Source organism: Tursiops truncatus, chromosome 8 (genome assembly GCF_011762595.2).
Source record: "Tursiops truncatus isolate mTurTru1 chromosome 8, mTurTru1.mat.Y, whole genome shotgun sequence".
In the NCBI taxonomy this organism is placed as follows: Eukaryota; Metazoa; Chordata; class Mammalia; order Artiodactyla; family Delphinidae; genus Tursiops; species Tursiops truncatus.
In genome coordinates, this window is record NC_047041.1 from 31,486,727 (window position 1) to 31,502,793 (window position 16,067).

At 38.4% G+C, this 16,067-nt stretch overlaps 1 protein-coding gene across 1 annotated transcript in view; it reads right to left on the reverse strand.

Annotated features, from left to right (window-relative positions):
• The window catches only part of CEP126 (centrosomal protein 126), a 100,945-nt gene that overhangs the window by 60,132 nt on the left and 24,746 nt on the right, over window positions 1-16,067 (reverse strand). Inside the window, exon 3 of the mRNA XM_073808273.1 lies at window positions 4,936-5,081. Coding sequence (XP_073664374.1) covers window positions 4,936-5,081 — 146 coding nt within the window. The remainder of the gene's footprint in view (window positions 1-4,935; window positions 5,082-16,067) is intronic.

Genomic DNA, 16,067 nt, shown 5'->3' on the forward strand with positions numbered 1-16,067 from the left:
TTGAAGTATAGTTCATTTACAACACTATATTAGTTTCAGGTGTACAACACAGATATTCAATATTTTTATAGATTATACTCCATTTAACATTATTAAAAAATAATGGCTATATTTCCCTGTGCTGTACAGTATATCCTTGCTGCTTGTCTATTTTATACATAGTAGTTTGTGTCTTTTAACCCAGCAGTCCCCAACCTTTTTGGCACCAGGGACTGGTTTCGTGGAAGACAATTTTTCCACAGATGGGGTTGGGGGGTATGGTTCAGGCAGTAATGCGAGTGATGGGGAGCAATGGGGAGTGGCAGATGAAGCTTCACTCGCTTGCCCACTGCTCACCTCCTCCTGTGCGGCCCTGTTCCTAACAGGCTACAGACCAGTAGTGGTCCACGATCCAGGGGTTGGGGACCCCTGTTTTAACCCATACCCCTATTTGTTCCACCCTTTCAACCTCCACACTGGTAACCACTAGTTTGTTCTTTGTATCTGTAAAGTTATTTCTGTTTTTAAATATACATTCATTTGTTTTCTTTTTTTGACTTTGCATAAGTGATAACAGAGCTTGTCTTTCTCTGACTTATTGCAATAAGGATAATACTCTATAGGTCCATCCACATTGTTGCAAATGGCAGAATTTCATTCTTTTTTGCGGCTAATATTCCATTGTATATATTTTCCCTAATTCAGTTAGAATTCTTATTACTGTTGCTTTGAGTTCTTTATCTGGTAAATTATTTCTGTTTCATTATTTGTTTTTTTCTCTTGCTCTTTCAATGGAGACAAATTCTTCTGTCTTCTCATTTTGCTTAACAGTCTCTGTCTCTATGAAATTAGGTGAAACAGCTACCTATTGCTATCTTGAAGGGGTGTCCTTATGTGGGAGCATCCCTATACAGCCTGTGTGTCCAGTGGTTTTGGTGGGAGGGCTGGATTTGACATGAACACAAGTCATGTATTTCCTCAGGGTGTGCTGGCAGCTATCACTTTGGAAGGATGTGGGGCTGAAGAAGGGGGTGGGGGAGGTCCAGAGCCAGGAGTGAGCTGGGGCTTCCTCTCTGCTCAGGGACTGTCACCGCCTTATTGGGGCCAGGGTCGGGTCCCAAGTTGCTGGAGCAGAAGCCCAGAAGGGTTGGGTCTGAGCTAGCTCTGTTCCATTTAAGGTGAGCTTCCCCTCTCCCAGCACCAGCACCCTTGCCCCTGACGTAAGCAGTGCTGAAACAAGAGGGGCCAGTGTGAGCTCTTGGTGTGTGACCAGGTGCAGGCTGCAACAGTTTGGCCACATACAGAGTTTGGGCTGCTTTTGATGTGCTGCCTGTGCAAGTGTCCATAATGGCTGCCCTCACCCAAAGGATACCACTTTGGTTCTGAATTGCCTCTGTGTCTCATGGCTGAGCTGTTTCTTTGGTTGTGGCAGCCCTAGTTCCAGTGTGGAGCTGTGACATGAAGTAAGCAGGGATTGAGCATTCACTTGGCTCAGGCTGCGGTGTGCTCCAGAGCAGTTTCAGGAAACCAGTCAGCCACCTGCGCAGTTTCAATATGCCTCTCTGCCCTCTTTTGGGAGTAAGCAAGTGTGCGTGTACTCCCCCCAAACTCAAGTACAGGCTTCCCACAGCCCTCCTGTTAGTCCCACCAGCCCTCCAACCAGCCTAGGGGCTCATCTTCCCTGTGTTGGAGTCCAGGACTGGGGCGCCCAATATGTGGCTGGAACAGAATCACTCACTCCCCAGGGAGGATTTCTGCCTGTGTAATCTCCCTTTTCCTCTGAGTACCCTTCCTGGAGCACAGGTCCCAACCTGATCGCTTCTCTTTCTTTCCTACCCTATTCCATGTGGATCTTTCTTTCAGCCTTGGCTGCACAGGAGTCTTTCTACCAGTTTCCAGTGAGAACTGTTTCACATGTAGATGTATTTTTGATGTGTTTGTTGGGGGAGGTGAGTTCTGTGTCCTCCTACTCCACCATCTTGATCTCCTCCCTTAATATATATTCTAATTTCCCTCTTGTCTTACACAGAAGGTAGAATATTATGTATACTGATATGAATCTATGCAATTTGGGGGGCTTCATTAAGAAAAAATACTGCAAAACTACTAATATAAAATTAGATGTAGAGGCCATGACAGTGAAACTGAAACCTTATTGGCTTTATGGTAAATCTATCTCTGCTGGAGTTTGTTCCATATAAGTCCATAAAGAATTTCCCAGTTTTTTAATAGCTGCATTATATTCCATTGAGTGAATGTGTACGTCATTTGTTTTTACTAAAACTCCTCACTTTCTGTACGTAGGCCCTTGGGTAGTCAGCACCCCCTCTGGGGCAAATGATACTCATGAGTGGTGAGTACTCTGAGGCATTTAATACAACTGACCACATCCGCTTTCTTAAAACTACCTTTTCTTTTGCCTCTTATAACAATTTTCTTTGTTTGCTTTTGTTTCCCATCCTACTTTCTTGATAACTACTTTTCAAAATCCATTTTTAGTTTTCATTTCTCTACTTATAATAAATGCTAGTGTGCACTAAGGTTCTATTTTAGGCCCTATCTTCAGTCTGCATCTATATCCAATATTTACCTTACCTTTCCACGTGGCTTCCTTTACCAACTATATATCTATTCATCAGTGACTCTTAAATGTAATTTCTATTCCATATCTTTTTCTTAAGTTTCAGATACATATTTCTAGTTGTTGATTTGATTTCCCTATTTGCATGAGTCATGGGAAGCTCAAAATCAATGCATTTAAAACTTAATAATCTTTATCTCTAACCTGATTCTTCTTCTTTACTTGCAACCTTGATTAATATCATCATCCACCAAAATAATTGATTCATTAACCAAGTCCTTACTGAGTGCTAAAAATTTGTGAGGCTATGCGCTAGTTCCTAGGGGCACTGTTCTCCTAGTCTTTCTTCCAGCCATCTTGATAAATTAGTAACTGAATCTATTGATTATATCTCTTGAATATATTACCTCCTGTCTCTATATCCAGTGCAGTGCTTTAATTTAGCAGCTTAACACTTCTTGCCACAAATACTGAAATAGTCTACTACTAGTCTACCTACTTTAATATGTCTCTACTTCAATTCACCTTCCATGTTGTATGGATAATTACCTTTCCAACAAATCTAATTTTAGCACAGACTCTTAGTTTCCTACCTAATATCCATTTTCCCTTTGTTCCTTGGTGACACACCCTATATTGGTAGGGGTGGCAGTACAGCCACATTAAAAAAAACAACAACTATATTTTCCAGTCTCCCTTGCAGATGGAGTTGCCAATTAGATATAAGCAGATAGATGGGGGCTTCTAGGAAAACAATTTAAAGGGAGCTCAGAGGTATACCCTTCTGTCCTTTCCATTTCTTCCTTCTTCCTGTCTACAACACTGACATTATGTCTGGAGCTTCAGCCGCTACCATATGAACATGAGGGTAAAGCTATGTAAATCACATACTGAGGGCAGCTGAGCTGAGAGACAGAAGGAGTCTGTGTTCCCAGTGACTTTGCATAATCATCAAACCAGCTCCTGACTGCCGAACTGAGGACTTCATATTACACTAGAGAAAAATAAACCCCTATGATGTTTAAGATATTATTATTTTTAGCAGTGTTACTAGCTGCCCTTACTTTCAGTAAGATCTTTTATTGACCCAGTTAACTGGCTTCTTTACAGTTAAAAAACTTTAAGTGGACTGCATATTGGATAAAGACAAAATTCCTAGCATGGGATACAAAGTTCTTAGAGAATTGTTCCAACTCATTTTTCTAGCCTTATATCCATTTTTTTCCCCATCCTATGCTTTGGATACACTTTGTATTTGCAATGTATAATTTATTTGTAAAAGCTGTTCCTTATGTCTGGGATGTTTTTAAATTGTCTCTTTGCTTGGCAAAATGCTTATTCTTTAAGATTCAAAATTTTCCAGGGATGATATCCCTCATATCCCTGTATAAGTTTAGTGTTCTTTCCTCTGTGCTCTCATAGTACTTTACACATTCTGCTACCATAGCAATTATATTTATTGACATTAATTGTTTATATCACTCTCATCTCCAAAATAAACTGTGAGGTCTTTAATGGTAGAGTACAATTAGATTTCTCTGTATCTCAGCATCTCAGCTTAGCCCAGGGCTGTGTACAATGGAGCACAACATATGTTTGCTGAATACATAAAGGTTCTGCTTCTCCTATTTTTTTGAAGCTTTGACATTTTGTTGCTAATTCTGTGTTACTATGTAAGGCATAAAAAAATATAGATGTGATATTGAAGAATCAAACATAATCATTTAAAAATTCTGAATTTGTTTCAGTCTTAGATTGTTGGATTATGTCACTCTGTACTTTTGTTTTATTTTGCCAGTCTCTCAAATATGAATTTGAGCAAAAATGTGGACAAAATGCCAAAATGAATCTGACATTAATTTACTAAACCTAACGACTTCTCTGCCGGTCCAGTGGTTAAGACTTCATGCTTCCACTGCAGGGGGCACGGGCTTGATCCCTGGTCAGGGAATTAAGATTCCACATGCCGTGTGGTGCAGCCAAAAAAAAAAAAAAAGGATATGTATATATATATATATATGTATATAGATATAAATTTACTAAACCTAAATGCTAAATTTTCTTTTTATGTTAAGCTATTTATTAAATCAGTTTTAAAAAGACAAAACACTGTAAGCCAGTATTAAGTAGAATCAAACTTGTGTGCTTTCCAAATTTACAAATAGAGCCAACAAAATATTAATTCTCCAAATTAAACCTATATCAAATTGCAATTTTTCATTTCATTTTACTTTAGTCCTGTTATTCAAAAGGCATAGTAGCCTTTTTAGTCTGAATTTCCACTTTGTTTCTTAATTTATTTTATTGTCTACTCAAGCTGAATGTAATTATAACTTTCATTTTTTGTTTTTATATTGTTCTAGAAATTAAGGCACCTGTTCTCTTCCGCTGTGAAAGAGGAATATGGGCCCGCTGGAATTTTTCAGTAACTTCTTCAAACTTTTTTTTTCGTTGTTGAAGTATTTGTTCTCTGATTTGGTGTTCTCTTTCTTCTTGTTGTTTTCGTTTCTCTTCAAAAGCTCTGTATTTAAAACACAAGGTAGACAACAGAACTGACAATAAGTTTATAAAATCGCAACACAGAAAATAGTTCCAAAACAATACATTTATTATATAAGAGTGTTTTCATATTTCAAAAGTTTAATTACTTAGAAAAAACAAGTTTTAAATTAAAAAAGGCCCTTTGCTAAGAATTTAAATACCTTTGCAAATAGTAATTTCAGAACCTTATTTAGGTCTTTTGCAACTAAGAGAAGGCCTTTAATGAAGCTCTTTCTAATTTTGGGCAGGCCTGCACACACGTCCCCCTTCCACTTCCCAAGCCCTGCTGTGGAAAAAGTCTTTTCTAAAAAGCTACACTATTTTCTATAATGTGAAGAACTAACTCATTGGTAAAAAAATCAGTCTTGCAAATTATGGAGTAACCAGGAAAATATTGTATATTTCTCTTTTTCTTTTAGCCAAAAGTTCAAAATTGGCAGTCATGTTGAGTCTGAACTGTGCTAAAAATCTGGACAATTTACATAAAAATCTTGATTCTCGACTTCTCTTGAAAATATGAAAGATTTGGCAACCCTGGACTCTTATTCACACATGGTTATAAACACCTGCCCATAATTCTTACCATCTCTATTTTTCTTAACTTTCCTGTTTCATTTATTTCTGATTGTCCCTAGGCATTTGAGTTTATATTCAAAGAATTAATTTCAAAGAATTAATTATGTTCATAAGAATGTGTGTGTTTGAGTGATTCAATAATTATCTTCTGGATAATGAGAAAAATGAAGAAGCAAGTTTACAACTCACTGGTAGAGAAACCTCCAAGTACCTCTTTGGAATACATGGGGTTGGGAGGTGGTTGGTAAGAACTCTTTAAATTTTTCAGTGCCATAGGTTACTATTAACCATCCTTCCGAAGACCTCCACTGGCTGGAGCATTATTCTAGTTTAATAACTCAGATTTTAGGAACTATAATTCTGGGCAGTAGGGCCATAGATCTTCAAGTGGTTCAATCTCTGTGGTAGGTATGAGGTAGTGGTGTGGTGCCACAGGTGGGAGAGGATATTTTTACTTCTCAAAACAATATCCTTCAAGAATTACCCCAGAATCCATCAGTGGGTACTTGAACCGGCCCTGCTGTCCCAGGAGTGCACGGAAACCTTTCACTACTAGGAAATCCGCCAGTGGCTTCCAGGACCAGCCAGGTGTCCTGGGAGTGTGTGGATAACGCCTCCCACTAGGAAATTTGCTAGTGGGTGCCAGGACTTTCCATGGTGTCCCAGGAGGGTGCAGATAGTTCCCTGCACTAGGAAATTCACCCAGAGGAGGGGCTGAAACCACAGCTGAGCCCCAGGGGCTATGTGACTAAGAAATAAGAGCTTAAATCTCTCCTCGTGGCTGCACAAACTGTGGACTTACACCTCGGTTGACAGCTTCCTAAATTCAGTGTCTGCGAAACATCTGAAAGGACAAGTGCTCTTGCATCTGGGATGGGTTTGGCTTTACCAGCTGTGGGCTCTGTGGGCATGTACATGTGGGAGTAGGGCCAGACCGAGTTTGAGCTGCCTCCATAGTCCCCACAGTGGGTCCAGGTGCATGATTACTGCAGTACTGGGACCTAACCTCAGTAGACCTGCACTGGTGGCTGGGTGAAAAGAATGTCCGAGAGTTACCAGGGCCAATTACCAGCATACCCACAGTTAAGGTGGGACTGAGAGCAGTGCCAACAACAGATACTTTCTGACCCCACACAGTGGGTGAAAGGGGACACAACAGAGCATATACACAGGTGAACAGCTCTAAAGGAGGAAAACTCAGTGGCTTCTCTCCTAGTGGGAATGCTCCAATTCTTCCTACCTTGCACCATAGATCAGAATCACAGTGAAGAAACAGATCTGGGGGCCTCTACTCCAACAACTAGGGAGCAGACTCCACCCCTGACAGGGCAGTGACAACCACAGAGCAAAGGGGAGCCCCTGCTCAATATCTAGGGCAATATCTGATCACCACGACACAAATCAAAGCCCCTATCAAGGGGATAACAGCACAAGCCTCTGGACCAACCTCTCCCAACAGGGGGCAGACACCAGAAACAAGAGGAACTACAACACTGTAGCCTGCAGAAAGGAGACCACAAACACAGAAAGTTAGACAAAATGAGATGACAGAAAAATAAGTTACAGATGAAGAAGCAAGGTAAAAATAGACAAGACCAAATAAATGAAGAGGAAATAGGCAATCTACCTGAAAAAGAATTCAGAGTAATGATAGTAAAGATGATGCAAGATCTAAGAAATAGAATACAAGCATAAATCGAGAAAAGAAAGAAATGTTTAACAAGGACCTAGAAGAACTAAAGAACAAATAAACAGAGATGAAAATAAAAAGACCTTAAAATAAAGACTGTTGCAAGAGACTAGGAAGGACACTACATAATGATCAAGGGATCAATCCAAGAAGAAAACATAACAATTGTAAATATATATGCACTCAACATAGGTGCTCCACAATATATAAGGCAAATGTAACAGCCATAAAAGGGGAAATTGACAGTAACATAATAATAGTGGGGGACTTAAACACCCCACTTACAGCAATGGACAGATCATTCAGACAGAAAATTAATAAGGAAACACAAGCCTTAAATGACACATTAGACCAGGTAGACTTGATTGAAATTTATAGGACATTCCATCCAAAAGCAACAGAATACACTTTCTTCTCAAATGTACATAGAAATTCTTCAGGATGGATCATATGGTCAGTCAAAAATAAAGCCTCGGTAAATTTAAGAAAACTGAAATCATATCAAGCGTCTTTTCCAACCACAACGCTATAGACTAGAAATCAATTATAGAAAATACACCATAAAAAATACAAACACTTGGAGGCTAAACAATATGTTACTAAATAAACAATGGCTCACTGAAGAAATCAAAGAGAAAATTTTAAAAAGTACCTGGAGACAAATGACAATGAAAATATGACAATCCAAAACCTATGGGACTCAGCAAAAGTAGTTCTAAGAGGGAAATTTATACCAATACAATCCCAGCTCAAGAAACAAGAAAAATCTCAAATAAACAACTTAACCTTACACCTAAATCAATTAGGGAAAGAACAAACAGAACCCAAAGTTAGCAGAACAAAAGAAATCATAAAGATCAGACTAGAAATAAATGAAATAGAGGTGAAGAAAATAGAAAAGATCAATAAAACTAAAGCTGGTTCTTTGAAAAGATAAACAAAATTGATAAACCTTTAGCCAGACTCATCAAGAAAAAAAGGGAGTGGAATCAAATCAAGAAAACTAGAAATGAAAAAGGAGAAGTTACAACTGACACCACAGAAATACAAAGGATCATAAGAGACTACTACAAGCAACTACATGGTGAAACATGGTCAACCTGGAACAAATGGACAACTTCTTAGAAAGGTACAACCTTCCAAGATTGAACCAGGAAGAAACAGAAAATATGAACAGACAAATCACAAGTAATGAAATTGAAACTATGATAAAAAATCTTCCAACAATCAAAAGTCCAGGACCAGATAGCTTCACAGGCGAATTCGATCAAATGTTTAGAGAAGAGCTAACACCTATTCTTCTAAAACTCTTCCAAAAATTTGCAGAGGAAGAAAAACTCCCAAACTCATTCTATGAGGTCCCCATCACCCTGATACCAAAACCAGACAGATTGGAAGAATCAATATTGTGAAAATGACTATACTACCCAAAGCAATCTACAGATTCAATGCAATCCCTGTCTAATTACCAATGGCATTTTTCACAGAATTAGAACAAAAAATTTTATAATTTGTATGAAAACACAGAATACCCCTAATAGCCAAAGTAATCTTGAGAAAGAAAAACAGAGCTGGAGGAATCTGGCTCCCTGACTTCACACTATACTACAAAGCTACAGCCACCAAAACAGTATGATACTGGTTCAAAAACAGAAATATAGATCAGTGGAACAGGATAGAAACCCTAGAGGTAAACCCACACACTTATGGTCACCTAATCTATGACAAAGGAGGGAAGAATATACAATGGAGAAAAGACAGTCTCTTCAATAAGTGGTGCTGGGAAAACTGGACAACTACATGTAAAAGAATGAAATTAGAACACTCCCTAACACCATACACAAAAATAAACTCCAAATGGATTAAAGACCTAAATGTAAGGCCAGATACCATAAAACTCTTAGAGGAAAACATAGGCAGAACACTTTCTGACATAAATCACAGCAAGATATTTTGACCCACTTCTTATAGAGTAATGAAAATAAAAACAAAAATAAACAAATGGAACCTAATTAAACTTAAAAGCTTTTGCATGACAAAGGAAACCACAAACAAAATGAAAAAACAACCCTCAGAATGGGAGAAAATATTTGCAAATGAAGCAACTGACAAGGGATTAATCTCCAAAATATACTAACAGCTCATGCAGCTCAATTAAAAAAAAAAACAATCAAAAAATAGGCAGAAGATCTAACTAGACATTTCTCCAAAGAAGACATACAGATGGTTAATAAACACATGAAAAGATGCTCAACATCACTAATTATTAGAGAAACGCAGGTCAAAACTACAATGAGGTATCACCTCACACTGGTCAGAATGGTCATCATCAAAAAGCCTACAAATAACAAATGCTGGAGAGGGTGTGGAGAAAAGGGAACACTCCTACATTGTTGGTGGGAATGTAAATTGGTACAGCTATTATGAACAGTATGGCAGTTCCTTAAAAAACTAAAAATAGAGCTACCATATGATCCTGCAATCCCACTCTGGGGCATATGTCCAGAGAAAACATAATTTGAAAAGTTATATGCACCCCAATGTTCATTGCAGCACTATTTACAATAGCCAAGACATGGAAGTAAGCTAAATGTTCATCAACAGAGGAATGGATAAAGAAGATGTGGTGCAAATATACAATGGAATATTACTCAGCCATAAAAAGAATGAAATAATGCCATTTGCAGCAGCATGGACGGACCTAGAGATTATCATACTAAGTGAAGTAAGCCAGACAGATAAAGACAAATATCATATATATCACTTATATGTGGAATCTTCAAAAATGGTACAAATGAACTTATTTACAAAACAGAAACAGACTCACAGACTTAGTAAACAAACTTATGTTTACTAAAGGGGAAAGGTGCAGGGGAGGGATAAATTAGGAGTTTGGGTTTAACACAAACACTACTATATATAAGACAGATAATCAACAAGGACCTACTGCATAACACAGGGAACTCTATTCAACATTCTGTAACATCTGCTATGGGAAAAGAATCTGAAAAAGAATGGATATATGTTTATAATGGATTCACTTTGCTGTAGACCTGAATCTATCACATCACTGTAGATAAACTATACTCTAATATAAAAGTTAAATTAAAAAAATTTCTATATTAAACATATATTACTTGCATGATTTAAAAAAATCTTAAAGGTAGTTAAAAAGACACATTACATATAGGGGAGCAACAATATGAATGACAGCTAATTCTCAGTGAGAAACATGAAGGTCAGAAGGCAAGAGAGTGGCATTTTTATAGTGCTAAAAGAAAATAGCTCTTAACTCAGAATTGTGTATTCAGTGCAACTCTCTTTCAAAAATGAAAGCAAACTAAAGTTATCTTCAGATAAACAAAAGCTGAGAGTGTTTGTTGCCAGATGTCCTCCACTACAAGAAATGCCAAAGGAAGTTCTTCAGGCTAAAGGGAAATTACACCAGATGGAAACATGGATCTCCACAAAGGAATGAAGAACACTGGAAAAATAAATTTGTGGGTAAATGGAAAATAGTATGTTAATTCTCTCTTCTCTAACTGTTAAAAAGACTACTGAGGGTTTAATACAAAAAAATACAACATTGTATTTTGGGTTTATTAACATGTAAAGATGTAAAAGAAATGACAATAATAGCACAAACGATGCCAGAGTTGGGGTGGGGTAGACAGAATTATAATGTTAAAAGATCCTCATATTTTATGTGAAATGATCCAATATTAACTCCAAATAGTTAAGAATGGATTTTTTAATTCCTAGAGGTGCCACTGAATAAAGGAAAATTGAAAAAAATTTTTTTTTACTAAGCCAAAGTAAGACAGGGAAGGAGGAAAAGACAAACAGTAGAAAAAATACAGAATTAATAGAAAACGAAGTTAAATGATAGACCTAAATCAAACCATTTCAATAATTATTAAATGGAAATGGATGAAACACTCCATTTAAAAGGCAGAGTCTTGGTTTTGGGAGATAATTCTCTATGAATATTTCATGTTTCCACACAGTCCGGGTCCTCTGTGTGAAGGCATTTACAGCCCAGTTCAAAATGTTTGTATAAGGAGACATTCCAGGATAGTAAAGCTTAGAGAGGTTTCTCTTCCTGGAGACAACCTGGGGTAGTAAAGATAGAGATCTCTCCTTGCTTACATTCCAGAGTAAAGATAGGATGCCTCTCTCTCCCTCTCTGGAGGGGAGGATGGGCAGTAGCCATGCATAAGATCAGTTTCCCAATTCTGTGGTTCTGACTCTGTAATGAACCCCACTGCATGTATAACTGCTGTCTGGCCTTCAGTACACTGCCCTTTGGGGACTGGAGGTTGGGGAATTGACACAAGATATTGCTTTGGCTACTGCTTTTCCTGTGGAAACTCTTTGTCTTTGAATTAGGGGATTTATGTTTATGATATGAAGAAATTGTATCCAGAATACATTAAAAAACTTACAAGAAGAAAATGACAACCCAATTAAAAAATGAACAAAATATTAGAAGAGAAACTTCACAAAAACCATACAGGAATGGCTAGTCAAGGAAGTGCAAAATATAACCATTTAAAACCTATTATATGGCTAAAATGAAACAGATTGGATTGGAAGGTTATAAAAGCCACTGGGGCTCATGTACATTGCTGGTGGGTGTGTAAATGGTTAGCCCTTTTGTAAAACTGTTTCACAGCTTCATATATGGATAAACACACACATACCCTAAGACCCAGCAATTCTACTTTTAGGTATTTATTGGGAGAAATGAAACACACGTCCACAAAAAAATTTTCTTAATTATTGATTCTTTCATGTGAATTATCTTTCAGTCAGCAGCTTTATTAATAGTCATAAATTGAAAAAACATAATGTCCATCAATAGGAAAATGGATAAACAAATTATGGTATTTTCTTACAATGTAATGTCACTCAGCAATAAAAAAGAATGAACTACTGATATATGTAATGACATGGATGACTCTCAACATTAAGAAAAAGAAGCCAGAAACAAAAGTGCAAAAACAGGCAAAACGAATTCTGATGACAGAAATCAGAGCAGTGGTTGTTATAAAGGTAGAAATTAACTACAAGGGATTTGAGGGTATATGCAAGGGAATGATAATGACAGATCATGGAGTGAGAAGCTCAGTTTGAATAAAAGTGCAGATATGAGGCATGGAATGAACAGAGAAAGGGTGATAGGATAAGTGGACTGGGGTGTAGTCTTAGAATTGCTGAATTCAGAGTACTAGGAGGAGGTGATATGGAAAGATAGGAGGTATAGATTAGAGACTGAGATGCTTGAAATTTAGGTTTTGGAGGTGGAGGAGTAATTGGTAATAGCTGAGGTGAGGTGCCATTGACTGGGTGAAGTTCAAGAAAATAACAGGTCACCAGGTTGGATGGGTGGTCTAGGCAAATATTAAAATTACAAAGAACAATCACTGTAATAGTGGTAGGGAGACAAAAAGAGCCAGGTGCTAAAACTTTCAAGGGATGACATAGAGGATCTATAAGTGGCTACAATCAGAGAGGAAGTGGTGAGCAACATAGTTTGATGGGATTTGCTTCAGAAGAACTGGGGAATTTTAAAGAAAAGAGAGAGAAATTATTAGAAGTGATAATGAGTAGCAATAATGATTCCTTATACCTCATCCTCAACAATTTTTATATTGTTCCACAGTGGCCCTGTTCTCTGGGATAAAACATATATAGATAGTAATAATAATTTCACACAGCCCTTTCTTGGACCATAGGAAATAAAGCCTGTGATAGACTGAATCAAATTAAACCAGAGACGGAATGTGATCAAAAAGCAGACGTTTCCACTCCTAAACTAATAGGCCCAATAATAAAAAGTTTTGATAAGCAATTGCAGTGATGATTACTGTAGTTCCTTCGTTATTCAGTTAATGACTAGTTACTGATTTTCTTTTATGCTAATAAGTGCCAGGCACTGTGGTAAGTGCTGTGGGAATAGAAGGATCTGGTGATAAAAATGAGAAAGATAGCTTCTCTACCATTGTAGAATGCAGAGTTGGAAGAGTATGTTGCTGCATCCCATTAACCCTGGGATTAGCCTTTTTCACAGAAGAAACATGGTCTGTCTTGGCAACAGAAAAACATTTTTTTTGATAAATAAAAAGTATATATATTAAAGGTTTACAACATATTTTGATATATATGTATACATTATGAAATGATTACAACAAGCAAAATAATTAACATATCGATCACCTCTCATAGTTACTTCTTTTGTGTGTGTGGTGAGATCACTTGAGCTCTACTCTCTTAGCAAATTTCCAATATATAATACATTATTACTAACTACAGTCACTGTGCATTAGATTTCCAGAACTTACTCATCTTATAAATGAAAGTCTGTATCCTTTAATCAATCTCTTTCCTTTTAGCCCACACCCTCCCACCAGCCTCCATAAACCACAATTCCACTCTGTTACTATGAAGTCAACTTTTTTTTTTTAGAGTCTACATATAAGTGAAAGATCATGTAATACTTATCTTTCTGTGTCTGACTTATTTCACTTAGTATAATGTCCTCCAGATTCATTCATGTTGTTGCAAATGACAGGATTTCCTTTTTTTTAAGGCTGAGTAATATTCCATGGTATATATATCCCACATTTTCTTTATCCATTCATCCATTAACAGACTTTTAGATTGTGTATTGTGAATAATGTGCCTTAGAAACATTAAAAGGGTCTATTTAACATGTACAATTTGCCTCATGAAAGATGTAGACCACCTTGGCTCAAAGCGAGACACCTCATAAAATGATGGCCATATACTAAACTGTTTGTTCTGGTTTCCTGGGAATTTACAGCTATGACATATAATTTTCTTCTATTGGAAATATTCTTAAGAAGAGAACAAATAACCACCATTGCAATAACTTTCTTTAACAATAGAACCCAAGCTGTAGTAATTAAGAGTAACTGAGGGGGAGACCTTCAAGATGGTGGAAGAGTAAGACGTGGAGATGACCTTCCTCTCCAGAAATACATCAGAAATACATCTACATGTGGAACAACTCCTACAAAACACCTACTGAATGCTGGCAGAAGACCTCAGACTTCCCAAAAGGCAAGAAACTCCCCACATACCTGGGTAGGGAAAAAGAAAAAAGAAAAAACAGAGACAAAAGAATAGGGACAGCACCTGCACTTCTGGGAGGGAGCTGTGAAGGAGGAAATGTTTCCACACACTTGGAAGGCCCTTCACTGGTGGAGACGGCGTGTGGTCGGGGGGAAGCTTCAGAGCCATGGAGGACAGCGCAGCAACAGGGGTGCAGATGGCAAAGCACAGAGATTCCCGCACAGAGGATCAATGCTGACCAGCACTCACCAGCCCGAGAGGCTTGTCTACTCACCCACCGGGACTGGAGGGGGTTGGGAGCTAAGGCTCTGGCTTCAGAGTTCAGATCCCGGGGACAGGACTGGGGTTGGCTGTGTGAACACAGCCTGAAGGGGGCTAGTGTGCCACAGCTAGCTGGAGGGAGTCCAGGAAAAAGTCTGGAACTGCCTAAGAGGCAAGAGACCATTGTTTTGGGGTGCGCAAGGAGAGGGGATTCAGAGCACCTCCTAAATGAGCTCCAGAGATGGGTGCAAGCTGTGGCTATCAGCACAGACACCAGAGATGGGCATGAAATGCTAAGGCTGCTGCTGCAGCCACCAAGAAGCCTGTGTGCAAGCACAGGTCACTATCCACAACTCCCCTCCCGGGAGCCTGGCAAACCCACCACTGCCAGGGTCCCATGAACTAAGGACAACTTTGCCGGGAGAACACACAGCACACCTCAGGCTGTTGCAACATCACGCCAGCCTCTGCCACCGCAGGCTTGCCCTGCATTCTGTACCCCTCCCTCTCCCTGGCCTGAGTGAGCCAGAGCCCCCTAATAAGATGCTCCTTTAACCCCATCCTGTCTGAGGGAAGAACACATGCCCCCAGGCGACCTACATGCAGTGGCAGGGCCAAATGCAAAGCTGAACCCCAGGAGCTGTGCGAACAAAGAAGAGAAAGGAAAATTTCTCTCAGCAGCCTCAGGAGCAGTGGATTAAATGTCAACAATCAACTTGATGTACCCTGCATCTCCAGAATACCTGAATAGACAACAAATCATCCAAAAATTGAGGTGTTGGACTTTGGGAGCAACAGTAGACTTGGGGTTTGCTTTCTGTATCTAATTTGTTTCTGGTTTTATGTTTATCTCAGTTTAGTATTTAGAGTTTATTATCATTGGTAGATTTGTTTATTGATTTGGTTGCTCTTTTCCTTTTTTAAAAAATATATACATATATATATTTTTCCTTTTTCTCTTTTTGTGAGTGTGTATGTGTATGCTTCTTTGTGTGATTTTGTCTGTATAGCTTTGTCTTTACAATTTGTCCCAAGGTTCTGTCTGTCTTTTATTAAATTACTTTTAAATATTTTAAAATTTTTAATATATTTTTAAAATTTTAATAACTTTATTTTGTTGTCTTTTTTTCTTTCTTTGTTTGTTTCTCCCATTTCTTCTGAGCCATGTGGTTGACAGGGTCTTGGTGCTCTGGCTGGGTGTCAGGCCTATGCCGCTGAGGTGGGAGAGCCAAGTTCAGGACATTGGTCCACCAGAGACCTCCCACTTCCCCATAATATCAAGTGGCAAAAGAAGCTCTCCCAGAGATCTCCATCTCAAGGCTAAGACCCAGCTTACACAAC